Below are 26,635 nucleotides of genomic sequence, written 5' to 3'. Positions count from 1 at the left end.
TATAATATGTTAGATATGTGAGACTTATATATTATATGAAAACTGTATCAAAACCTTCTAAATTCTAGAAAGGTTCATCAAACATTGAAAAAAAAGCCAAACCAAAGAAAGATGAAAAATCCTTGTGGTTTCAAATAACCTATAAAAAAATTATTAATTGAACTGATTAGTATATATATATTTTTTTAACATATCATATATTTATATATTTATCTATTATATATATTATAAATATAAAAATCAAAGAAGCGAATCGATCAAAAGCTGAACCAATCAATTACTTTGGTTCGGCTTTGGTTCTCAACATTACAAAAACCGAGGAAACAATTGGGTTTCAATAATTTGCCCATGGTTTGGTCAACCATGAGCAAACCTACCAAATTCTAAGGCACTTGTTTTTTCTGATTTTATTTTTTATTTTTTATTTTGACATCATAAGGGGTTAGAGGCTTGGGGATGAGGGTAGTCTATATTCGTCCCCCCTACCCATAAGGTCATAACCACTAACCCTGTCCCTTGTGAGAGTCGAATTTGATTTAAAGCACTTAAGAGTTAAGACTAGCATTTCAAGTTGAGTTTGAATTTGAATTTTGACAAATAGATACCATTTACAATCTTAATTACAACAACAAAATTTTATAAATAATTGTAAATATTTAAAAATCATTAACAAGTATGTCACCTAAAAACAATATTTGGATTGGACTTGAATTTACCGAGACCAATTGAGTCTCAATCTAAATTTAGACAAATAAGTACCATTTAAAAATCCCAAATCTTAACAACATTAGTTTAAAGTCCATTTGAATTTAGAAATAATTACATCAATATTTTTTTAAATTAATTGATCAAAAATAAAAATTCATAGACAAATATTTCACATAGAAATATTACTTGGATTGGACTTAACTTGCCCAAACCAATTGGGTCTTAATTGAATTTAGACAAATAGATACCATTTGTATTTTGCAATCTTAAAGCCTAATTATATTAATTTAAAATCTGCTTAAACTTAATAATAATTACATTAATAAAATTTTAAAATTAACTAATAAAAATTTAAATTTCATAAACAAGCAACTCACCTAAAAGTATTGCTTGGATTTGACTTGAACGTAACCAAATGCCCCAAACTTGCAAATTAACCAATCAAGAACATTATAGGCCATAGGGCTCCTCTTAGTTCTCTTGATATATTATTTATTATAAATTGTTTTATACTATATATTGTATCACATTATATATAATTGGGTATTGGGAACGGGTACCCACATTAAATAAAACTGGGTATTGAGTATCAGATATCTTATAGGGTTTTAATCTAAAATCCCAAACCCATCAAATGGGCCCAATTAGGGTCAGAATGGATTATTAATAGTAATCAATATTTTATTTTTTAATTTATATTTTAATATTAATATTTTATTTTAGTAACACTTATGAGTTATGACATAATTAATAATTTTAATGTTTTATTCTAAAAGTAATTAATTATTAAATTACTTATATATTAATAATTTATTTTAAGTTATTTATTAATCATTTAAATTAAATTGTTTTATTAAGATGTTATTAAATAATTAAGAATTAACTCTTAGAAATACTACAAGGAAGCTGCTTTTTTTTTTTTGTTAAATAAGTTTTCCCCTACATTCCAACTTGTTTCTCACCAAACCACATCCCAAGAATTGGGATATATAATCCCACCTTTTTCCCATCCCATTTCATGATATCCCAGAAGCCAAACATGAGAAGGGAGGAATATTCCATATTTTCCCTCCCGATTCCATAAACAAAATGGAGCCCAAGGGTGAACATGCTAGTGTTTTATACTCATGGACCCATATCCCGAATCTAGGACCAAATGGGCTAGAAAGAAAGTAGGTTAGGCAACCTATTAAGAGCGAATAAATCAGTATTTTGTTCTAATGTATCCAAGCATGTATAGGGAACACAGGCGTATTCACTCTTGATAGGTTGCCTGGCCTACTTTGTTTCTAATGCATCCAGGCTCCCTATATCCGAACTTGTACTTTCTTTAAACTGATATGGTCAGGTTGGAGGAATTCACATCTGTGCCTCATAACACATCCCAATTCCCAACGGTGTATTGGGAACATCTCCCAATGACAACTTTGGGATACGTTCCCAATGCAGGCTGAGATGTGCATGTGAGGCACCTTTGAGGCATGCTGTGGGGCGCAGATGTGAACTCAGGTTGGTGTCCCATGTTTCCATAATCTTCCATTGGTTGAGTTAGGAATCGTTGTCCAGTCCGAGGGAGAAAGAGCTGCATTTTGGTATAGGAAATTTAGATTTGCTCATCACGGAGCATACCTCACACCAATCCCACAACGCATCGCAGCCATGCATTAGAAGCATCTCCCCACTAATAACAACTTACAAGTATAGAAATGTTCTCAATGTGTAGCTCTAAGTAAGGGTGTCAATGGACCGGTTTTGGATTGGATCTCATATAGTCCAAAATCAATTTGGATGGACCGATAAGACATATTGGATTGGATCAATCTGATCCACAATATTTATTAGATTGGATTGAATCTAGTCCGTCCATAATAAATTTATATTAGATTGGGTTGGATTAAGCCAATATCTGGTCCATTGATATAAAATAAGAATATAGGTGTTGATGAACTTGACTTGGGTTAAAACCAATCTAAATCAAAATGAATCTGAACAGATTAGACAGCCCAGATATTAAATTGGACCAATCCAAAATATCCATTGGATTGTATCTGGTCTATTTATAATGAACTCAACATAGATTAAATTGGATCGGAGCAAATTCAGTCCAATTGACACCCCTATCTCTTAGTGCTGAGGTTGGTGTAGGGCATGCTCTGTGAGGATCAAATCCTGATTCCACAGGAAGTTGCAGAATTCCCAGTTTCCCAATATATGTGGATTAGTGACAGATAGGAGAGGGAAAAACTCATGATGCTGAAAAGACATGATTCCTAGAAGGGCTTTTGACCAATCAAGGACCCCTGAATTTTGATAAATATATTATTTGATTGGTTACCACTTGTGTGAGATTATGATGAATGAGGAATGCAACCCGGTTATTTTAAGTTAAGAGTTGGTGCTCGGTTACAGTACTGGATGCTTTCGTAATGAAATTGAACTTGGGCATTTGAGTTTTGAGTTTTGAGAGACCACCAACACCATGCTTTGGTACTGAAACTCAACTCGTGAACTTTGATAGATAAGTTTGCCACTGGAGTCTTCTCAAGTCTCGTCTCATCAATCTAAGAAGAAAATTAAATAGAAATACAGAAAGATTAGCGTGGCGTGTAGTCGTGTAGAAGCGAATTAGAGTTTTGAGGCATGCGCGTAACCATGCTATATTTATATAGGCTGCTGACTTGGGAGTCGAAGCATTACGATAGTCGTCGGGTGTCATAACTAAACTCAGCACCATACAAATAAATAATATTTCAATCTCGCTGCTGGTGAATGGTGATATATGTCCGTGTTTTCTTGGCGGGTCACAAGAGATTCTTCAGGAAACAATTTCAATACTCAATGGTGTGGGGCGTGGTATCTCTATTTTACGATTATCGCTGACTCAGACACAGAGGCGCATAGCCGTATATCAATGGACATAAAGATCAGAACAAGTGAGTATAATAATAAAAAGGGTAATTCTTGATGTGATTATGTACAAATTACATGGGTGATCAATGCCATTGCCAATGGTAATTGAATTTACTTATTACTACAACAGAAGACGACCCTTGAGGAAGGCTTTGCAGAGTCGCTTCCAGGCGTCGCTGTCTGGGTCGCGTTGCTCCACGTTTAGCTTGGCCAGCTCAAGTTGGGAGGCATCAACCAGGTTGCGCTGATGGAGACGGTCGACGATGTTGAGGAAAACGTCCTTGGTGTACTCGGGGTGGCCCTGAATCCCCATCATGTGATCCCCATACCTGAACATCTCCACCCCTGTCTTGTCAGAACGCGCCATCACCTCTGCCTCGGGAGGCAATTCCTTCACCTACATTCAATTCACACCATTGTCTCATCTCCCTACTGTCTCTCTCTATATGTTAATCACTTTTTAAGTCTAACCCAACAACAAGAGGCAACCGAATTACAGACCTCATCTCGATGGCATTCGATGATGGGTAGCCGGGGCGGCAATTTGAGGGCGGAGAAAAGCTTGCTGGGCGCCAGGTTGACGCTTCTCACTCCAATGTCCCATCCCGACCCTGCACGTCCCGTCTTTCCTCCCAATGCCCGGCTCAATATCTGCTACCACCACTTCCACAATTCCTATCACCTTTTCATTCTTTATATCAACATACTATTAACGCTATTTATTAATTTAAGCCTCGTTTGCGATTGCGAGTCGCTTTTTGTACTTGAGTAAGCTAAAAATCGGCCAAAATTTTGTTTGAAAAAAAAAATAATCGCTTTAAAATGCAGAAAAAACCTTATTTAGGCCCCGCCTGACCATGTCTTTCCGGCAGGCCGTGCAACCCACGTTTTCGTCCTTTCCCATTTGGTTTGGTTGTAAAAAGATCTAATTACCAGTTTGAGACTATTTTCAACTTTTTTTCATCGTGTTTTCACATGGGAAGACGGACACTTAGCCAAATAGTCTTCATGTCGCTAAAAACCTGGACACAAAAGTTCATATCGTCTTTTGACTATCATTTCTTTCAAAAATATCTTTTAAAAAAGACTTGCCAAATAAAACCTTAACTTTTCATGTTTAAATAAAGCTATATAAGAAAAAAATAATTGACAATCATTTACACATATACATATACATATATACAGTATAAAAATGCTTTTGAAAATCCCATTTAGGCCATAAACAATACTAAGTGCATCATAAATTAATATAGGATTGGTGAGTTGGTGAGTCCCATGAAAAATGAAAAAGAAAGCAACCCATGTTTCACATTAATGGGTCCCACAAAAGAGAATGACGGGCTAGGTTACCTAACACACCAATGCCCATTGCAGACCCCACCTAAGACTCATATGTGATAAATAACCCAGCCCGATGTACATGATTTGTCTCCAGCCAATCCGGGCTCAAGTAATACCCTTATAGCGAGAGAACATGCCAATATTCATATGGGCCCATTTGTTCTCGACTCGCTAGTGTTCACTCATGATAGATAGCCCAGCTCAGTGTGTACAATTTTGGAGATCGGCTTCCAGCCCGCACCGTTCTAACCATCCTTTGATGAATTAAAGCATATTCTTAAGGAGATATTCTCAATGCAAGGCAGTAAAGGCTGAAGCCGATTCCACGATTTTGTCCTCAGCTACTCCTGGCTCCATTAGATTTGGGTAAATAAGTTTTTTGTTGGTGCAAAAAAATTCTAAAAAAATTATGGTTTATGAGGTGAAATAAAAAGCCCTAAATTTCTAAAACATGATGGGACAAACCTGTCCCTTCATTTATCATTATATAATTTTACCTGATTAATCAAAAAGGCTTAAATGATTTATTGAAATATTTAATTAAAATTAAGTATTAAAATTTACCCCCGGATAACTGTATATACTTGGATAAATGATTGATCAAAAGGATACAATAAATGATAGGGTTAAATGGTTAAATTCTCTTTTTAGATTTTACCACACATCCCGTAACTCTCGTTCCCTGCTTTTTTTGCCTAGATAGAAATAACGGGGTTTGAGGCTTTCGGCATCGTATCGACCTGATAGCAATGTGGCATTAGAGACTCAACGGTACCCCCTGATTTCCTTGCCGGTATTGGTCAGATAATCGGACGGATATGAGGCCACCGGCACTTCTACGTGCCAGACCGAGACCGCACCTGATAGGTTCGCACTGGATTTCCATCTCCTCACTCCATCACTCATCCCACCCAAAGACAAAAGCCTTACAAACCACCACATCTTTTCCCCATTAAACGGGTCTCATACGTACTAAATGACCATCACTCCTGATTATCTTGGGTAATCAGCTCTTAGGTAGGTCTACTTTAGTCCAACTGAAAATCCAAATCCTCCCCTCCGTCTTAAATTCTGAACCCAAATCAAGACGATTTGGATAATCAGATAGAAACAAACAGGAGACATGCATGAACAACAATCAGACCGATCGCGCCAATGTATTAAACAAAAACGAAATTAAACGATAAACCAGATCTGCAATATATCTGAATATTCATAAATTCCATCAGAAACAGCCCTTTCTTGGTTGTTTGTTGGTAGAAAAGACGCCCATACCTGGTGGCCAAAGCAAATGCCCAGAACCTTCTTCTTCATGGAATCCAACTTGTTCAGCAGATTGATCAGCTTCAGGATCCACAATTCATTGCCGTGAGCGTCGCTGCAGCTGCCCGTGATCACAAACCCGTCGTAGGAGTCGAGCTTATCGTCGTCGGGGAACTCGCAGGCGGCCACCTTGTACCTGTCCCAGGTCTCGCCGTCGTCCCCCAGCATTCCCACGAATATCCCGAAATACCCGCCGTAAAGCTTCTTGACGTAGTCCGAATCGTCGGCGCAGAGAAGAACAGCGAATCTTTTCTCACCCATTTCTTCGAATCCCACCAATCGCCGGACGCCCACGCCGCTCTTCTCCGACTCCCCCCCTCTCTCTCTCAATCAGAAACGAAGAAAGTGTGCAACTGCTGGGCTGCGCAATCGGCCTATTTAAGCGAGCGCGTTTCCGAAAACGCCCGATGGCCACCCTAATTTACGAATATACCCTCTCCTGTTTTGGGATTAAATTCGAATTCCCATATAGCAAGTTTACACAACTGCCGTCGTTAAGTCATAATTTGTTTAGCTGGAAGCCTGGGAGTGGAAACGCACTGCCTTGTCCGGTTTTCCGTAGCGATTATGTGGCTTTCTTTCTTTGGTTGATTTTTAACGCTTCGTTTGTTGTAGTTAATGCAAAATTATAATAATATTAAATGTAAATTATCATTTATTTTTGTTTCAAAGTAACGATACTTTAAAATAAAATTAAATCAGAATTTCTATGCGCATTCCAATTAGTACATGCAAAATTGCACTACAATCAAATACAGCCTTGTAAATATATGTTTAATTAGATAATTAGACCTAATTAAAAAAAAAAAGAAGTATCTTTTTGGGTAGTTCTCAGTTCTCACTTCTGACTTAAACCACGTTAAACTGTAGAACTCAAACGTGGCACTCTCTCAATGCCACCTTGCTGCTATCGACGGAAATACCCTTTTGCCGGAAAAAAATGTATAGCACGATTCTAACCGGTGATGGTCCTGAATGAATTGGGATCTGCTTCCTTATATACGGTCAAGACATATTATCAGGTCCGTATTAGATGTTCTCTACTTGCGCATGCATGGTGGCAAATTATAATATTTGTGCTAAATCAAATGACATGCTCTCACTTTCTAAGTGGATAGGGATTTACTATCCAATAAAATCATGGTTTTTAAAACCGACCCCGTGACCGAACCGGTCAGGGGTTCGGTTATTGGGTTGAACGGTCCGATCATTCGAACCGAATGCTCAGCTCGTTCTGAAAGATAAATAAAAAATTTCAAAAAAAAAAAAAAAACTGTTAAAACCATTCAAACGGTTCAAATGATTAATTGTCTGATTCAGCGGTTCGCTGACCAAAATCAATAGTTTTGGAGGAAAATCCAATTTTTGGGGAAAACAGAATCGGTTAGGTGATCGGTTCCCGCTTTTTCCGATTTGATCATCCAGTCCAGTCCGGTTTTAAAAATCATGAATAAAACACTCTCAACACTCTACCAACAAGCCATTGCTTATCATCAATGTAACAACAAGCCAGTGACAGTAGTCAATTGGGACAAGTTGGGAGCATTTTGTTTAGGGGTGTTAACGGTATTCGAAAATTTGATTTCAAATTCGAGATTTAACATGATTCGATTTGATAAATATTTGAATTCGATTGATTATTTAATTTTTATATATAATATATAATATTAAATATATAATTAATTTATATACTTATATACTTTATATAAATAAAATATTTATTTTATATATTAATTAATTACCTCAAATAATTAATTGGTCGAATTTGATTCAAATCAAATATTCAAATGTTTAATTAAATTCAAATATCGGTTGAATATCGAATCAAATTCGGATATTAGATTTTCTAATCGAATTCAAATTCGAATGTGGCCTGATTTGATTCAAATTCGATCCTTTTACACCCCTAGTTTTGGTGGTAGCAGATCTGATCACCTTGTATGTAGGGTTTTATCACGACTTCATATATAATGTGGGCCCCACATAAGGGTGATCATAGGCGGGGTCAGGCTTAAGCACTTATGATAAGTCTTTGCCCAAAATATAAGCCGGGTCAAGAATGATCACCCCTACGTCCCACACAAAACAGCCTATAAGTTACGTTGGTGAAAAATCCGGAAAGCTCAAAAGCAGGGTTGTTTAGGATATGATTTTTAAACTGCCGTTGACTTAGATGATTGGATTGTTCGTCCCAAAAATTGTTCAAGCAAGTGGTTCCATTTTATCTTAAATTTGGTTTTTGGTAAAAAAAATGTTCAATCAGTCAATGATCCATTGACCTGGGCGGTTGAACTGTTGACCCGTCGATTCGTTCAACGATTTTGACTTTTTTTTTTAATTATTTTTAAATTTTTGTTGTTAGAACGGGCTATCCATTCGAACCGGATGGTCAAACCGTCAACCTAAAAACCGGTGGCCAAAATGGTTTTATTTTTGGGTCATTTTTTTAGAACCATGGTTTAAGAAGAAAACTGGCTTTTTGGTCTTCTTTAGTTCTTTTTCTTTTATTCCTTTTAGTTCCCATTTGGGAAGACACTTCGACGCAATTGAACCAGTTTAGGTGAACCTTCAGCTCAACCGTCCCAAACCAGCCCTTAATAACTTCTTCAAAGTGGTTCAATAAAAGTAGCTCAATCAATGCTTTTTCCCATGGTTTCGAAAAACCAGACTGGACCAGACGGTTGGATCAGAAAAGGGAACCGATCAGGTGAACGTTTCCATTTTATCCCAGAACCATTATTTTGCCCAAAACCATTGATTTGGTTAACAAACCGCTGACTCAGGCGGTCGAACCGTTCAAACTGTCCAACGGTTTTGACTTGTTTTTATTTATTGTCAGAATGGGCCATCTATTCAGTTCAAACGATTGGACTATTTGACCTGAGAACCGGATCCTGACCAATTCGTTGTCCGGTTCAATTTTAAAAACCTTGCTTCTTCCCTCCCAAATGGGCCTTAGACTTTTAGAAGTCTTCTTTTTTTTTTTTCATCGAATTGGATTAATTAATGGATTAAGAGTTCACATCTGCGCCCCACAACGTCCCACAGCACATCCCTACCGTATATCTCAATGATAATATTATCGGTTCTGGTACTATCATAAGGAGATGTTCTCACCGCAGAAATATGATCTGGGACATTGTGGGGCACAAATCTGAACTCATGGATTAAATAAGATATAAAGAAAATGAGAAGACATGGTCCCCATAAACGTCGAAAAGCCAAATCCGGTGCCTTCGTTGAAGGAACAAACAAACAATACCATTAATCCAAATCATATTCACCACCCGAAGAAGAGGATTCTCAGAGAATTAGTGTTCGATTTCCGTTGACTATAAATCCACAGACAAGTAGGGAGAAAGTTAATTAATTGCTGGTTGTGCATTGCTCTTTTTTTTTCTCTTCTTTCATTTCGCTTTCAGCCGTGTCAAGCGTGGGATGGCCGAAGCCGTTTTATAAAGTGTTTATCTACGTAGATTGCCCAAAAGAGGAAGTTAACCAAAACTTGTTGATCTACTAATAAAAGCTTCGAATTTAGGGTTTTATTACCGCATACTGTTTTTAGTACTAGGGATGTGATGGGTGGATCAATAGGCGAAAGCTTGACAAAAGAGAAAATAGGGATTAATAAAGACAATGTTCTGACGCTGAATTCAATCAAGGAGGTATCTTACCCATTCATAAAAAAAAGAAGAAATGGACGAATCGTCCAACACCTTAATTTTATATTTTATATTTTCAATCTTATTCCTTAATGATTTTATATTTTCAATCCAATCCCCCTTTAGAATGTCTGGAGAGAATGGAACAAGTAGAGTTTGGGGGCTTTCAATCCTATTCCTCACTGATTTCATATTTCCAATCCTATCTCCTCTCAAAAATGCTTGAAGAGAATAGATTCGTCTAACACCCTGATTTTATATTTCCAATCCTATTCCATCCCTGATTTCATATTTCCAATCCTATCCCTCCTAAAATGCTTGAAGAGAATGGGACAAGTAGAGTTTTGACGAACACCCTAGACTACAAATGTTTGGTCTATTTTTAGAACAGGTCCAGTCCAACCAGATTAGTAAATGAGATAATTAATAAACTACTAATGCATTAATTAATAAACAAGTATATTACAATAATCTATAATTAATATGTTAATTAGCAAGGCAATAATTAATAAATTAGAACAATTAAAGCATTATTATTTTTAATAAATTTATTATTTATAATTATTAATCAATAATATTCATTTAAATTTACAAAAATAATAATAGTAATTTCTGAAAATAAATACAAATAATTAATTTATTAATAAATTACTATTAATATTTATCAGTAAATCATTATCAATAATTTCTAAAAATTTTAGTAATTGATTGTTGGTAAAAGATATTGAAATAATTACATTTCTAAAAATTATAATTATGACTTCAGATAATTATAAATTATTAATTAATTTCATTCGAAAATGAAAGATAGTTTGGTGTAGTTTTAGGAAATTATGGATGATTTATGGATTATTCATTAGATTACTGAAATTATTGAAAATTTATTGATCATTCAACCAATAAATAATTATTGAAAATTAATAATTTATTATTCAGAAGATTGGTATAATTCTCATTATTACATTTTCAGAAAATTATTGATTAATTTTAATTGAAAATAACAAATAAATTACTGCAATTTTGGAAATTTATGACATTTTTTTAATATTTGGAATATTATGAAAATTATTGTCATTATTGAAAATTTATAATTATTGAATTTTTTATTATTATCAATGTAATTATAATTGTTATACTAAAATAATTGTTAGTGTAGTTTAACTAATTCCTTTTTTCATAATCTCAAATAGTAATTCCTATTATCTAATAATTTTTGAAAAATTAATAATAGAAAAAACTTTGAATCTTGATTTAAAATAATGGAAATTAATAGTAATAATTATTGTTACATAAATAACAAATTTCCATTTTGTACCAATCCCAATAATGTAATTATTAAATTACACAAGTTTCCATTATTTAATAATAATAATTACTACAGAATTATAAATTACAATAAAATCTGTTATTTGAAATTACTATAATTACAGTAATTTTGAAATACAGAAATTCAAATAATAATTATTAGTGTAATAATTACAGTTTGTTTCAAAATAATTTTATTACACTTATAAATCTTATTGGAATTTTATTGTAATAACTCAATTACAATGATTATTGTAATGAAAGTTTTATTTCAAATTACAGATTTGTTTTTCATATTAACTTTATTACAGAAATAATTATGTTTGAATTTTTAGTGTAAATTATTATTTTATGGAAATTTATAACAATAATTATTATTGGAATTGTATTACTGATAATAATTATCATTGGAATTTACATTTTCAGAAATTTATTAATGTAATTTTATTGGTGTAATAATAATTATTAATAGGGGTGGAGACGAGCCAAGCCGAGCCGAATATTTGACTATTCGAGCTCATCTTGACAATAAAACATCAAGCTCGAATTCGGGCTCGAGCTCGATTCGAACTAGAAATATTAGTTTGAATTCGGCATGAAAAAAACATTTATATTCGAGCTTGGTTCGGCTCGAGCTCGAAATGATTCGAGCCTACTCAAGCTTGAACTCAAATCCGAATGAATGTTATTATTCTTGTAGAAAATCAGAATTATCCTCATTTCTAATTAAAAAATGACCTGTAGAAAATCAGAATGAATGTTATTATTTTTCAACTAAAAATTACTTATTTCAAATTCCTTTTTTAATGGCATGGATGCAACTTGCAAGACGAACCAAAATCACAAAGTCCCTGTAGAAGCCATAAGAAAATCCGGAAGAAGAAGAAGAAGAAGAAGAAGAAGAAGAAGAAGAAGACCTGGAGTTGCAGAGTTGCAGATAGTAGGTAATCAGTCCTCTTTGGCGGCGGCATCTTCACTTGTTGTTGTTAGACAGTTTTGTATGCCCTTAGCTTCAATCAGAATGATGTACTTTATGAGTTTATTGTAAATGAATAAAAGTGCATATTTGATTCATGTTCCCTTGGTATGTTTCTTTGTAATACCCTTAAATTGGACACTTAATGAGACTCGTGTTAGTTTAGAATGTTCATAGCCAGTGGGTCGGTCTGGGGAGACCTACCCTGACAAGGCTGACACTGTGGTGCCACCAAGTCAGTTGGGGTGGCCTGTCTCAGCTGCCAGGGTGAGACCCTAGGCACATACAATGTAGGATTAATTGAATCTATGAACTGGACCAGATTTCCAGTATTGCCCTGGACCTTGGAGATTGATGGGCAAAACTGGAAAGTTACACCCGATCCCTAAACTCAAATATGATACTGCACTAGGTGTCGGATTGGGTTGTCTTTGATATACCAATCAGTGAGATCCTTAATGGGGGTCAAAACCTAGGTATGTTGGGACAGCATAAGAATTCATCTGAGTGGGTGATCATAGTGACTGGATTAACCCCTTTGTCGGACAAAGGTAATGATCGGGGATGCACTTTCATTGATGAAAACCAAGACTGCTGGCAACCGATTTCAATCGTTGAGATTTGTTTTGCAAAATATATTTTATATGAGATATGAAAGTATATATATATGTATATATATAGTTTCGAAATGATTTACAAAAGGTTTTTCCCGGGATCCACATAAGCAAAGAGTGCAACACTATTCCTTGCAGCCGAGGGAGAGGTCTTCTCTTGTCGGGCAGTGTATGATCATTATGGGCTGAAAGGTTAAGTGTAAGACCATTGAGGATAATACTAATCTTGCATCTGCCCACAGTCCCTGGGTGTTACAAGGTGGCTTGGCCTAGGGACCACTTAGGGTAAGTGTTGGGCCCATAGAGCCCATAAGATGGGTTTCAGGGGGTGCATTGTCCATAATAGTATATTCGGTTAGGCTTTGTAACAAAGGCTGGGCTGAACCCATGTGGGTCAATGTTTGGGTCTCAATGTTTGGGTCTCACGCCATACAAGGAACCCCAACTGGGCAGCAATTTGGAAGGCTAAGTGAATACATAACCTTAAATGGGCCTTAAGCCCATTTCGAACTGGGCTGATTTGATTAGTCACTTAAAGAGTCCAAGATCTAAATAATAAGATTTAGATCTGGAAGCCTCCTAATTAGATTAGGAGACGGTTGATCTGATCAGTAGATAAGATAAGAGTTATCCCTTATCATTTAAAGGGACTTCTAATCCAAATATGATTTGGATCTCCAACTCCTAATGGGATTAGGAGCTGATCCCTTTAAGATTATAAAAGGAGGAAGGGGGCGGCAGCCTTTAGACATGCAACCAACACACTCTTGTCTTCAGAGCTGAGATTACAAGAAGAGAGAATTCTGCACCCTGCGGATACTCTCTTGCTGCCTCCTTCTTGCAGCCGCCGCCTCCAGCAGTTCGATCTCCTACTTTCTGCAGGAGTAATGAAGATTTGATCTTGATCTCAATCTTTTGGGGAAAAGATTGTTTGGAGCTCTATTCACAAGCCATCCTATTGATTCTTGCGAAGGGTCAAGTTCTTTTGGAAGAACACTGTTGATTCTGCTCCATCCTACACTGTGCCATCTTCAGTGGGAGCAGATTTTGGATCATTCCTTGGGCATGAACACCTCCATTGGTCCCTTCCTACTTCTTTTGGTTCAGATCTGGTTCAGTTTATGGTTCAAGAATGATCATTGAAAATATGATTTTCTAAATAGGGAATGCGATTCCCAGTTGAAGGGAGAGAAATTTTTTTGAAATTCGCCCCCTTATTCCGCAATCTTTGGGCATCCATGTGATGGATATCCTATCCCTTCAGTTGCACACTCGCACAGTCGCACTCGCACTTGCTCTCTACTCGTCTCTCATAGTTGCAGACTTGCAGTTTTGTGTTCGGCAGTTTTGTCTCAAACTAGTTTGAGTTCGGCAGTTCAAGTCTTCAAGATTCAATTGAGGGTTTTCTCTTTGTTCCATCCTAGGCATTAGATAAAGTAAGAAAATATAAAATACAATAGGGACCACAATAGTGTGTACACCAATAAATTTAAATATAAATTATATAAGTATATAAGAATATTATATATATATATATATATATATATATATATATACAGGGTTCGAATAGGCTTGCGAGCCTGACGAACCGAATTGCATAATATTTGAGCTCGGCTCAATTAGTAAATGAGCTCGGTATTCCAACTTGAATTCGATTTGAAGCTTGGTCTGGACCGAGCCAAGTTGAGCTTTTCATGAGCCAAGTTCGAATATCTCGTGAAAAGCTCAGTTCGCATCCACCCCTAATTATTAAGTTACATTAATTATTATAGTAAAATTTGTTATTTTCAAAATACTATAATTACAGTAATTTTGAAATAACTATAATTCCAATAATTATTATTAATGTAGTTAAATTAATTATTTTTTCAAAATAACTATTACACTAATAATTATTATTGGAATTTTGGTGTAGTAATTAAATAGACTAATCATTATAATAAATATTTTACTATAGTTACAATTTCTTAAAATTAATTTTATTACACTAACAATTAAATTGTGTTATTTTCCAGAAAAATTACTAGAAATCAATGAATATACAAAATTTTCAACCAATAATTTCTTTATAAATGTCATTTAAAATTAATTAAAAATTAAAAAATTGAAAAATAAAGTCAACAATTATAGCTCCAGGAAAGAGTTGCTGGAGTTTACAAATTGTCAAACAAAATATCATAATTTTGGAGAAGAAAATAAAAAATATAATAATGTAATTTTGGAATATTTCTTTAAAATGTAGTAAATAATTATTGAAAATTATTAGGATATTTTGGAAATTTGGGAAATTTTATTACATTTGATAGATTTTGGAAAATTATTTAAAAATTATGATTTTCATTTTAAATTATTAAAGATAAATTAGTATTGGTAAAGGAAAACGTTAATTTGAACCAATAATTACACAAATTATTTCTGTTATTAATATAAATTAGTATAATATTGGAAAGTTTTAGGAAAGGAAATTATTAATTAACTTATATTGAAAATAAAAGATAAATTAGTGTAACTTTGTAAATAATATATTTAAAAAAGAAAATAAATTATTTAATATATTTAAAAACTCAAGAATTTAGTATATGTACTTTTGAAAATTTACCAGTGGCCGACATTCAATATATCCTTTTGATCCTTTTTACCAGCAAATTAGAGATTGTGTTTTTCCCGTGCATCACACGGGTCCCCTACTAATTTACTTAGAAAAATTGATGGTGTGTTTTAAAATTTAAATCATTGGGCCCCTTTATGGGAGTTGATTGATCACATCTATATTTGGTAGTATCATGTAGGGTTCAAATCTGCTGCCCATTCTACATCCCTATTCACGGGATATTACAACTGTGCAGTGAGAATATCTCCTTTATCATTTATAGGAAGATGTTTCCGATGGTGTTTTGTGGGTAAAAAAAGCGGAGCAATTTGTGGGCAGTAGATCTGGAGTGCTTGATTGTCTGGTATGACTAATTGATGGATTCCGTTGGTAAAATCTCTGAATCGTTGTAGTGAATTGATGCCTATTCAGAATTCTGAGGTGGAGTGTAGACTATTTATCTCTTTTCTTTTCATCTTTCAATGGATTCAAAGATCAATACTTGGCGATATTTTAAACATTTACTATGGATCATTCTGGAATTGGAGTTGAATGAGATACATATATGATCCATTGATCCAGACCATACCTCACAATATTATATATGAAATCCGATATAATAGGTCATTTTATGAATTAGAAATGGAAGTTGGAAAGATGGATGCTGAAACCTACTGAGTGCGTAGTGCCTAGATAAAGAACGGTCATGTGGTGAAATTTGAGATGACATCTCCTCCCATAAAGAGCGCCCCACATGCATTGGAAACATCTTCCAAGATTGTCAGTGGGACATGATTCCAATACAGGGTTGGGATATATTGTGGGGCGCATATGTAAATTCTTGACATTTGGCCTTGCCCTTAAGAGTGAAAATAGAATTTGCTCCTCACGGAGCGCATCTCACACTAACCTCACAGTTATCCTTATGAATAACAACACAAAGTACAGGAAATATTTTTGATGTGCGGCTCAAAGGTGCTGTGAGGTTTGTATGAGGAGTGCTCTGTGAGGAGTAGATCCGGACTCTTAAAAGTGGTGGTGCAGTTAGAGACTTCCAACCCACTGAAATAACATACGTATAATTTTTCGATACTGCTTTTTCTGTAATTTGTTTTGGTATTACAACTAAGAAATCCACTGCTTGCACTACTTTTTCTGTACTCTGTTTCACTGTAATCACCTGTTTCAGCTGAAAGTTGTAAATTAACATGGATTTATGTTCTCAACTTCTAGGATGTAATAAAGAAAAGAAGAAGAGAAGAAAAAAAAAAAATAGAGAAAGGAATGAAATGAAAATAAGCATTTTCTCTTTTTGGTCTGTTGAGAAAGGAAGAAAAATGAGAGGAAGATCAAATCCCATCCAACTGACGTTACCAGTATGTTAGGTCTCTTTGGTTTGTGGTTGGAATTGGAATAGGAATAGTCTATGACCCCTTTGTTTGGTTCAGATGAAAATCAGAATCAGATTTCATAAAAGATGCATGGCTCTCAAGAAAAATTGGTGTCACATACAGAAAATAGGGTTGGGGAAGGGGGTGAAGGGCAAGTTGTTTGTCTTTTTTGGGTAAATTGCTGAAACCTCCCTTAAAGTTTTTGATCATTGTTGAAACTTTCTTTAAAGTTTATTAATTGCAATCACCTTCCCATAACTTTTTGATACAATTGCAAGTAGACCCCCTTTGGTAGAATCTTCTAAAAAGGGGCATGATTGAAAATGTCCAAAATACCCATGGAATTACTATGGAGTTTGGTTTCTACTAGAAGAAAACAATATGAACTTTATGAACAACAAAAACAAAGAGAATTGTTACAACTTTACATTTTAGTTATTGATATGAAGGAAAAATTTGGAAAATAAATCAATTTCAGAAAAGAGATTGGAAGGGTTTGGGGTAGCGATTCATATGAATAGAAAATTTGGAAGACAAATCAATTTTAGAAAAGAGATTGGAAGGGTTTGGGGTAGCCATTCATATGAATAGAAAATTGGAAACAAACATTTTTGTCAAAAGTAGCTGCATGGGTATCTTGGACATTTTTGTGCTTCTTTTTAAAAGATTCTACCAAAGAAGGTCTACTTGCAATTATGCCAAAAAGTTAAGGGGAGGTGATTGCAATTATTAAATTTTGGGAGAGTTTCAACAATAACCAGAAACTTTAGGGGAGGTTTCAGCAATTTACCTTTTTCTGTGGTAGCTGGAATGAGATTCTTATTCCCCAGAGAGAGGATAGAATGACCATTCCTTCAAATGGGAGAATTGACATTCCACCAAGAATGGGAATTGGAATCCCATTCCTCTAACTAAATGACTAGATTTAGATTACCCATTTCGACTTTGATTCCAAACCCCCTATTCGTGCAAACCAAATAGACCCATAATTCATGATATCTCTATAGATCCATTACCTACAAGAGATATCACTTTTCTAGGTTTGAAATTTCATGTGATATCAAATAGAGAAAAAAAAATTAATTGGTCAATACCATTAAAATACTATTTTTGTTATGGTGATAGTGAGCTCGAATTCTGTGGACGCTCGGGCTCACGGGAAGCATGCACCTATAAATGAAAAATGAGCATGTCACCTTATTAAGTTAACATGAATTTAGCGGAATTGCTCTGTTAAGGCTGGTCCAACCAGCCACTAAAAGACAAAAAAGTGAAAAACGACAACATCCTCCATTCGAACTCCCCTCTCACCATCTTTTAGCATCAAACCACAACAACCAAGTTGGGAGACCGATAATCGGTGATCAACAGTAAAATCATCATCTTCATCTCCTCTTCTTGTCAGAGACAGAATGGAAGTAGATGATATATGTTAGAAAATGGGGTCACTGTAACTTGTAATTTTGGAGGAGAAGTTCTGAGGCGCGTCTGAAGATATTGTCTTTAGAACGTTATTTGCCCCCACTCAATTTCATTGAGTTTGTTGTTGGGTTACAGGTAAATCCGTTCCTAGGATGCAACAGAGCCTTGGACGAGAATCTGCAACCAGCAAAGTTGAAGAATCTCCGGATAAACCTTCTGTGAGACTGTAGCAAATCGGACTGAGAAAGAGAGAGAAAGTGGATTTCGAAAATGTGTGTTTTTGAAGTTTGATTCATGCTCCTTAATTAGTTTATGAAGAGGTATGAAGAAAATGTAGGTGCTGGTTCAGAGAAGGAACTTTGAACAATCACAAATTCAAATATTGCGACTATTTAAAAAGTAGTTAACAGTTAATGACTGTTAACTTTGAATTGTGCCTCTTGATCACACCCGATCGAATCGTGACCGTTGATCTCATCAATGGTGATCAACGGTCAGCATCGCACCAAAATCAAAGCCGCCCTTCGCGAGCCATGCGGGTGTGAGCAAAGTGCGCCTCTAAAACGCCTCATTATGCGGCACACACGCACACATGTGTGCACGCGTGTTGCGCGGTATCAAATCCTCATACTCTCCTCTACTATTTCTAAGGAATGTAAATCAACTCCTATTAGCTGAATTTCATGTATTGTGAGATCAATGTTTTGTACTCTAGTATTTAGACTTTTAGGTAATCTTTTGCTATCACCAGCTTCTGTGTGTGGGGATCAGATCAACTATAATCCAAACTTCATGTAATTGTGCTACAGTCGATTTCTTCTTTGATTATTCAGTCTATAATTTCAAGTGTTTAAATGCTCTTGGAAAATCTACATGTACTTAGCGAGTATTGGGGAATTCTTTAAAGCTATTAGAAATGAGGTTTAATTGTATAGTTTTGATTGCCCTGTATTTTTTTTTTCTCTTTTTGATATTTCAGGGAAAAGGAGAAAGCAAGAAATGAAGGTAATGACAAACAACTGATTTTTTTTTAACTGTCCCTGGATAGATTTTCTTTCCTAATACCTCAAGTAGCAATTCGGCTTTATTCATGCTTTCCTTTTCTCCCCTCAAATATAAAAACTGAGCCTATTTTAATGATCTTAATTTTGAAGGTTAGGCTTACTTTACTCTGATGGCAACTGGTAGCGATTGATTCCTTGCCGCCGGATCAGATAGAGTGTGTGTTGGGGTTATGGGACATGGCATTAAGATTTCAGAGCATTGTTGTCGATAAAAATGAGAAAAATAATAAGAAAGGGGGAAGAAGAAGAAGAATTTATCATCAGTCTCTGGTCATCGGTTGATGCCTCACGCTGAGCATCGATTGTTGTGGTGGCCGGTGGTCTAGTTATAGTATGTTGAGACTTGAGAGACAGTGGGAGGGGAGTTCGAATGAGAGAGGGAAGTATTATTGGGTTTTATTTATTTATTTATTTTATTGTCTTTTAATGTCTGGTTCAACCAGTTAGACCATTATTAACCGAACAACCCCGTTAAACTCGTGATAACTTATTAAGACGACGTGTTCATTTTTCATGGGCAGGTGCAAGCTTCTTGTGAACCGATCCATTAATTTTTATGGTCTCTGTTAAAGTGGTAGTCCAGTATCCGGTCCACATTGTGGAACAGATCCATTTATCTTTCATTTTCTTTTTCAGCAACTAGAAAAATGCAAAAATAGTAATAACTATTATCCGATATTATGTATGGACAATTTTTAATCCAAAAAATTCAATTATTTAAGTAGTTTTGTATTTTTTTCCGAAATATATTTATGCAAAATTAAGCTTCACAAGTGGACGAATTTTCTAGTAGACAACTTATGTCATTTTCATTATCACTGCCAAATTGTTGATCTCGTGTTATAGCGCAATTGGAAGCGAAAATTAAACAGTCTATCACTAACATATCAATACTTTGTACCTAGTCCATATTTTGGGAATGGTTCACAATTCTCTTTCAATTTGATTTGTTTGGACCATTTACATAGAAATTTAATGCAAAATGCCAGCTTATTTGGATGTTCTAACCATCCAATATTATTGTATATTTCTTTGCTTTTCTTGTCTATTTCACTACAATAAAAATAAAAATGAGGTCACATCTCCGCCCTTCGATGTCCTATAACACATTCCTGCTGTGCATTTGAAACATCTTCTAATAATACCAAGAGATATTCTCAATACATAGCCGGGATATGCTGTGGGGCGTTGTAGAACGGCCCCTTATGGTGGGAGACGTGAACTCAAGAAAAATGACCTAAACGGGTTCTTTCTTTTCTTGTGGCCGCCAGATCTAAATCGCCCGGTTAGCTCACTTTTATTTTGTGGCGTTTCTATTATGAAAGAAAAAAAAAAAAAAACAATCATGAGTTGACACATTTGGTACAAGCTTTTATAATGATGAACTCGGTACTTGTTGAAGAAATATCTCCCTTATTATCTGCGAGATATTCCCAATACACAGCATGATATTTTGTGAGTAGTGAGTAGAACAGTTTGTCGGTAGTGGATCCAGAGTGGGGATGTCTCTAGCAATCTGGATCACCTCATTTAATGGATTTGCAACTCATTGAGTTGGGCACTGGCACCCAAAATAACAGCCCAAGGGATAGTCTTTGCCTTTGATTACCTTCTTGCATCCCATCCAAGGGGTCAGAGAGAGAGACACCAAATAGGATGGTGAATACAATGAAGAAACCTGTGATTAATAGCAATGCTTTTAAAACCGGATTGGACCGAATGGTCGGATCAGAAAATGGGAACCGGTCAAGAACTGTTGATTTGGTCAGAGAACTGTTATTTGGCCAAGAACTATTATTTGGCTAAAACCGTTATTTGGCCAAGAATTATTGATTTGGTCAGCGAATCGTTGATCTAAGTAATTGAACCGTTGAACTATTCGACCCGCGAACAGTTTTGACTGTTTTTTGGCTTTTTAATTTTTTAAATTTTTTTGTCAAAGTGGACCATCCATTCAGACCAGATGATTGGACCGTTGAACCCGAGAACCAGACTCAAAACGATCCTCTATCCGGTCTGATTTTAAAAACCTTGATCAATAATTTCTGGTGATTGATTACAAATTGGGCAAGAGCTATCTACATAGAGGTAAATGAGAAATTCTCCATAAGCTCTTCCAACTAAGGCCCGGGCTGACCAAGTGGCTAGTAGAAGAAGAAGAAACAGAATCTCATACCAGTAATTTATACGCTGAATTGGAAGTAAACTTCCCACTGTTGGTAGCTTCATATGGAGGAAAAGAGATTATGAACCCGATCAGTGATCCAATGCCTGTAGTAGGAATGCAATGGGGCGGCTTTGGGGTGGGGGTCATATTTCCCATCCCCGCCTCCGATTTTAAAATTAACCCCTATCTTCATCTCCAATCCCTGTTAGGGATAAAATTTGTCTTCCATCCCTGATCCTCAATGCGGATAGGTTTCACGCGAGGACCTAAATCTCCGAAATGTTTTTTAGATAACAGTATATTTTTAAATAAATTTACTTGTTATAAATAATGTTTTAAATATGTTTTGATAAATAAATAAATAAATAAATTTACTTATTAGACGAAGAAGGAATCTCTTACTAGTAATGTATAAGCTGAACTACAAGTAAGGCTTAATTTAGAAAAAGTATAAATAAAAATATGTACAGTACAAATACATACAAAACATAAGGTTTTGCACTCTACATATTTGTATTTATACTACTATCGAATCCTCCAAAATATCATTGATAAGTGGGAGTCGAGAAGATAGAATGCAACTAGCTTCATGTGCAGGAAAGAGATTATGAACCCGATCAATGATCCAACGCCTGCTATCATCAACCAAGTATGCAACTTTAATGTTAGTGGCAAGAGTATTATTGTCACTTAGGCTGTGTTTGGCTGCAGCGCAATTTTGTTTGTACTAGTACAAATGTATGAGAGTGCAAATGAAAAAATTGTAAATTCTCATTTAATTTTGTTTTCTGTTTTACTCTATATTGACCAATGTCTTAATTTACTTCATTTGTAATGAAATCAAACAAGATAAGCTAAAATTTAAAACAAAAATAGGTCAGAATTTACATTCAAATCATTTGCACTGTCACAATTTCACATCAGTGCAAATTTATTTGCATTGCAACCAAATATAACCTTAGGCTCAGTTTGGAAGGAATACAAATACAAATATGTAAAGTGCAGAATCTTGTATTTTGTATTTATTTACATTGTACATATTTGTATTTATACTATTTTCAGGGCTCAGTTTGAGATACAAAAATATGCACAATGCACTGTACACATTTGTATTTATACTATTTCCAAACTGAGAATTAATGGGCTATCATGAATATCCCAGCCATAGAGAACCAGCCAGCGGATTCCTTTAATTAAGTCACCTCTGATTTTCAGGATGCCCGACCCAATGCCTAGGGGGTATTCAATAGGTTTTGTTTTTTTGAAAACAAAAACAATTGTCATATCAACAAAAAACAATACGTTAATACATTTTTGCTGATGTGGTAATTGTTTTTATTTTTGAAAATAAAACCAACCTTGTTGTTGAACATCCCCTTAGGCTGCATTTGGAAACGATGCAAACGAAATATAAATCTCGATTCAGGGTAAATTTGCACTCTATTTCACTTTTGCCCGTGTTTGGCAACATTACATTTATGTATTGACAAATGACAGACCAATGCATATATTTATATTGATAATAAGATGTAAAAGTACATCAATAAAAAAGAAGTAAATTTGCATTTAAGTGGACTTTTGATAAAAAAAGAGCATATGCATTATTGAAATTCATGTTTGTATCCATTACAACTAAAAGTCTGTTTGGTAAGAAGGTAAATTTGTCAGTGCAAAACTAACCCAATTTTGCAGTTTATATGAACCATTTTACACTCTACATATTTGCATTCACACTTATTTGCATCGTTTCCAAATGTAGCCTTAGTAGTCTAAAGAGATCCATGCATTGGATGTATTAGGTATTTAAAATTCTTTTCCAAAGTTTAGGCTTTTGCTTCACCAATCCCAACCCAACTTCATAACAAGGGAGACATTCTTTAGGTACATGCTCCTTCATGTAGAGCTTGGTTTTCAAAACCGGACCAGACCGAACGATCGGCCTTGAAAAACGGGTACTGATCTTGACCGGTTCCGTTTTACTCCAGAACCGTTATTTCTCCAAAAATCATCGATTTGATCAGCAAACCACTGACCCAGGTGGTCAAACTGTTTGAACAGTTCAACGGTTAAGCCAGTTTTTATTTTTTTGTTAGAATGGGCCGCCCATTTGGTTCGAATGATCAGACCATTTGACCCAAGAACTGGACACTGACCGGTTTGGTTTTAAAAACGTTGATGTAGAGGTTTAAGGAAATAGTCTCACGCTTATGCCTTAAGATACTTTCTATCATGTATCATCATCCCATTCCCACCAAAAGTCCCTTAGCTTTGAGTTAAATGTGCTTTCCATCATTATCCCAACCCCACCAAAAATCCCTTATGAGACACATCTTTAGGCTGTGCTTGGTTTGAAGGAAAAAGTAGGGGTGTTCAAATTTTGTTACCAAATCGAAAAGCCCATTTGGTTTGGTTTAATGAGTTTTTAGTTTGGTTCAGTTAGGAAAAATTTTCAACTGAATCGAACTAAAAACTAAATTAATTGAAACAAATACATATATTTATATTTTAATTATAAATAATGATATTAATATTAACATTACTATATATTAATATCAGTATATGTTTTAATATTAATATATAATATATATTTTAGTTATAAATGTTGATATATTTTAATGAAAATATTAATATTAATATAAATATAATATACAATTATATTTTAATTAATCAAATTAACCAATTTAAAACCAAATCAAACCGATGATCTGAGCTGATTTAAATTCGGTTCCTAATTTGGTTCAATTCAACTTTTGAAAATGGCCTAACTAGAATGTGGGTTAATTAGGTTCTATTTCTAAATCGAACCAGACCGAACCGATCAAATGCACACCCCTAACTGATGCTTTCTACAACTAAGGGTGATGCTACTAAACCAAATTGAGGATTTAGCATAATTAATTGATTGGCCCAACCAACCGCGAAAGGTAGGCAGGACATCTTTAGTTTAATTGAGTGCAGTTGATGAGGAATGATTCATTCAAACATTGGTATGTCATCCACAAAGAGTAAATGCTTTATTTCTACCAAATCATATTCCCACTAGATCTCCATTCTTCACTTTAAATTCAATAAATGAGAGAAAATTTTAATGTAAAGAATGAAGAGATAAGGAGAAAGAGGGAGGCCTTGGTGTAGATCTCTGCGCCATAAGATATCATTTTTGTAATATATTTTTTCCACAACATTATCATATTTTTTTAGCCATAATTTTGAATCTAGTCACATGTATCTATGCGTAAATTATTATTTTTTTTTAAATTTATTTTACTATTATTATTTCCTCATTTCTTGTTTAGAAACATATCCCATACATTTACTCACTTGAAAATAGACATTTATTGGAAAACTTTATTTTCCATTAATTTTTATGGTCTCTACTCTCTATGGAGAAGTTGTGGAACAGGTACATTTTTTTACCTTTCAACTTTTTTTCAGCAATTGGGAAACAAAAAATTGCATTTTTTGTCCAAAAAAAAATCAATTATATATAGTAGTTTTATTTTTTTTTGAAATGTACTTGTGTTTTATTTTTGTTAAAAAATTAAACTTCACCTTTGGATAAGTCTTCTAGTTGACAACTTTTGTCAGTCATTATCACTGCAAACTGTTAATGAAATAGTCCGTCACTCCATCACAAACATACCAATACTTTGTACCTAGTCCATTTTGACCAGAAATGTCCAGGCAATTGGTTCGTGGCCAAAAATTATTGAACGGATTAACGATCTGTTGATTCAGGCGGTCAAATCATCAACCCGTTTGACCCATTCAATATTTTTTGATCATTTTTTATTTTAATGATTTTTTTTTTAATTTTAAATTATTTGTCAAAATGGTGCATCCGCTTGAATTGAATGATTAAACCATCAATCCAGAAACTGGTGACCATAACGATTCCAATTTTAGATCAATTTTTAAAACATTGGTTTCAGAAGTTTGGCGCAAGCTTTCTATTTGATGTTGATTTTCCCAGTCATTTTCACTATTAAATTAGTAATCTCATGATGTAGCAATTAGGGGAAGAACTAGTTAATTCGTCAACTATCTTTTCTCCTCTACACCTACCTGTTGTTTCTTCTTGTTTTCCTCCTCTATGCAGATACTACCTTAATTCTTTTTGTACCAAAATCATAATTTTGTTTATTAATACTGTGAAAAAAATACCCAATTATTTAATCATATCAAGTGTAATTGTGTTCTAAACGCTTTTTTTTTTTATAGTTTTAAAAAACTGAACATATTTATTTTTTGAAATTTAAAGCTTGGAATATGCCCTCTATTTCACAGTTTATGCCTTTGTGGTTTGCCTTTTCAAAATGTAGACAAAATTTGATGGAAATTTTGAGGTTGACTGGATGTCCCAATTATCTGATCTTATTGACATTTTGATCAGCTATATATGTTAAGAAATTATTATTTCCAGAGTTCAAATGTATAAAAATCAAAAGAAAATGGCGAAAACCCTTTTTTTTTGTTGGTTTTGATTTCAGATCATTCAGTTGGATGAGTGTTAGTTAGGGATAAGCATGGGTTGGTTTGGTTCAGTTATAAGGCAGAACCTAGACCCTACCTTGTAGGGGTTGGTTCCAGTTCAAATCTATTATTTCCTTACCCTCCTTCCCTGACCCTCAAAAATAGGGACATGTTCCTTAAAATCTTGGTTTTCAATAACAGTTTATTATCATTATTAATTAAATTTTGTAGAAATTATCTTTTATGTTATTTATTAGGCACATCTAAATATTAAATTCAAGAAAAATGGTCAAATTATTAAAGTGACTCAATGGTTAAGTGAAACTATAGTCTTTATAACCATGAGTGCTCTCTGCATCCTTAAATTATTTTGGGATAAACTCATACACCCTAGAACCGGTTTGGGTGAAGATTGATTGCAAGAATTTAAACTAGACCCTACCGGATAACTGAATGGATATGTTCAACTTGAAGTCGGTTTCATTTGATTTGGTACCTACTCATTAACTCACCCCTAACTGTTAGCCACATGAATCACCCACCTTCATGTGCATTATGGTGTGGTTCTAATTAGAGAGCCAAATTGACGTCATTGCAAGTTAGTTCCCTAACTACATATTCCTTTTAATGGCGTGGTTTCTGATTAGAGAGAACCCAAGTTGACATCATTACCACAAATGGAAGTACCA

The 26,635-nt window shown here is 34.7% G+C and overlaps 1 protein-coding gene across 1 annotated transcript; it reads right to left on the bottom strand.

Moving 5' to 3' along the window:
• Positions 1-3,648: 3,648 nt before the first annotated feature.
• On the bottom strand, positions 3,649-6,828 carry LOC148876558 (gamma-glutamyl peptidase 5-like). Its single transcript, XM_088963852.1, has 3 exons — positions 6,235-6,828; positions 4,120-4,269; positions 3,649-4,015 (listed from the first exon to the last, which is right to left on the bottom strand). The coding sequence occupies exons 1-3, from the start codon at positions 6,541-6,543 to the stop codon at positions 3,740-3,742; spliced, it is 735 nt and encodes a 244-aa protein (XP_088819978.1). The 5' UTR covers positions 6,544-6,828; the 3' UTR covers positions 3,649-3,739.
• Between the last annotated feature and the right edge of the window lie 19,807 nt (positions 6,829-26,635).

This window comes from Nelumbo lutea, chromosome 1 (assembly GCF_056320005.1).
Source record: "Nelumbo lutea isolate HS-2025 chromosome 1, American lotus-T2T, whole genome shotgun sequence".
In the NCBI taxonomy this organism is placed as follows: domain Eukaryota; kingdom Viridiplantae; phylum Streptophyta; class Magnoliopsida; order Proteales; family Nelumbonaceae; genus Nelumbo; species Nelumbo lutea.
The sequence above is the reverse complement of the archived record's forward strand: the minus strand, read 5'-3'. Positions and strand labels throughout refer to the sequence as shown.

Bases quoted from the DNA above. Each gene is read 5' to 3' on its own strand.
- LOC148876558 (XM_088963852.1), bottom strand. From the start codon at position 6,543: ATGGGTGAGAAAAGATTCGCTGTTCTTCTCTGCGCCGACGATTCGGAC. The intron at 4,270-6,234 runs GTATGGGCGTCT...TGGTGGTAGCAG, and splicing joins GCATTTGCTTTGGCCACCAG to ATATTGAGCCGGGCATTGGG. The intron at 4,016-4,119 runs GTCTGTAATTCG...AATTGAATGTAG, and splicing joins TCGAATGCCATCGAGATGAG to GTGAAGGAATTGCCTCCCGA.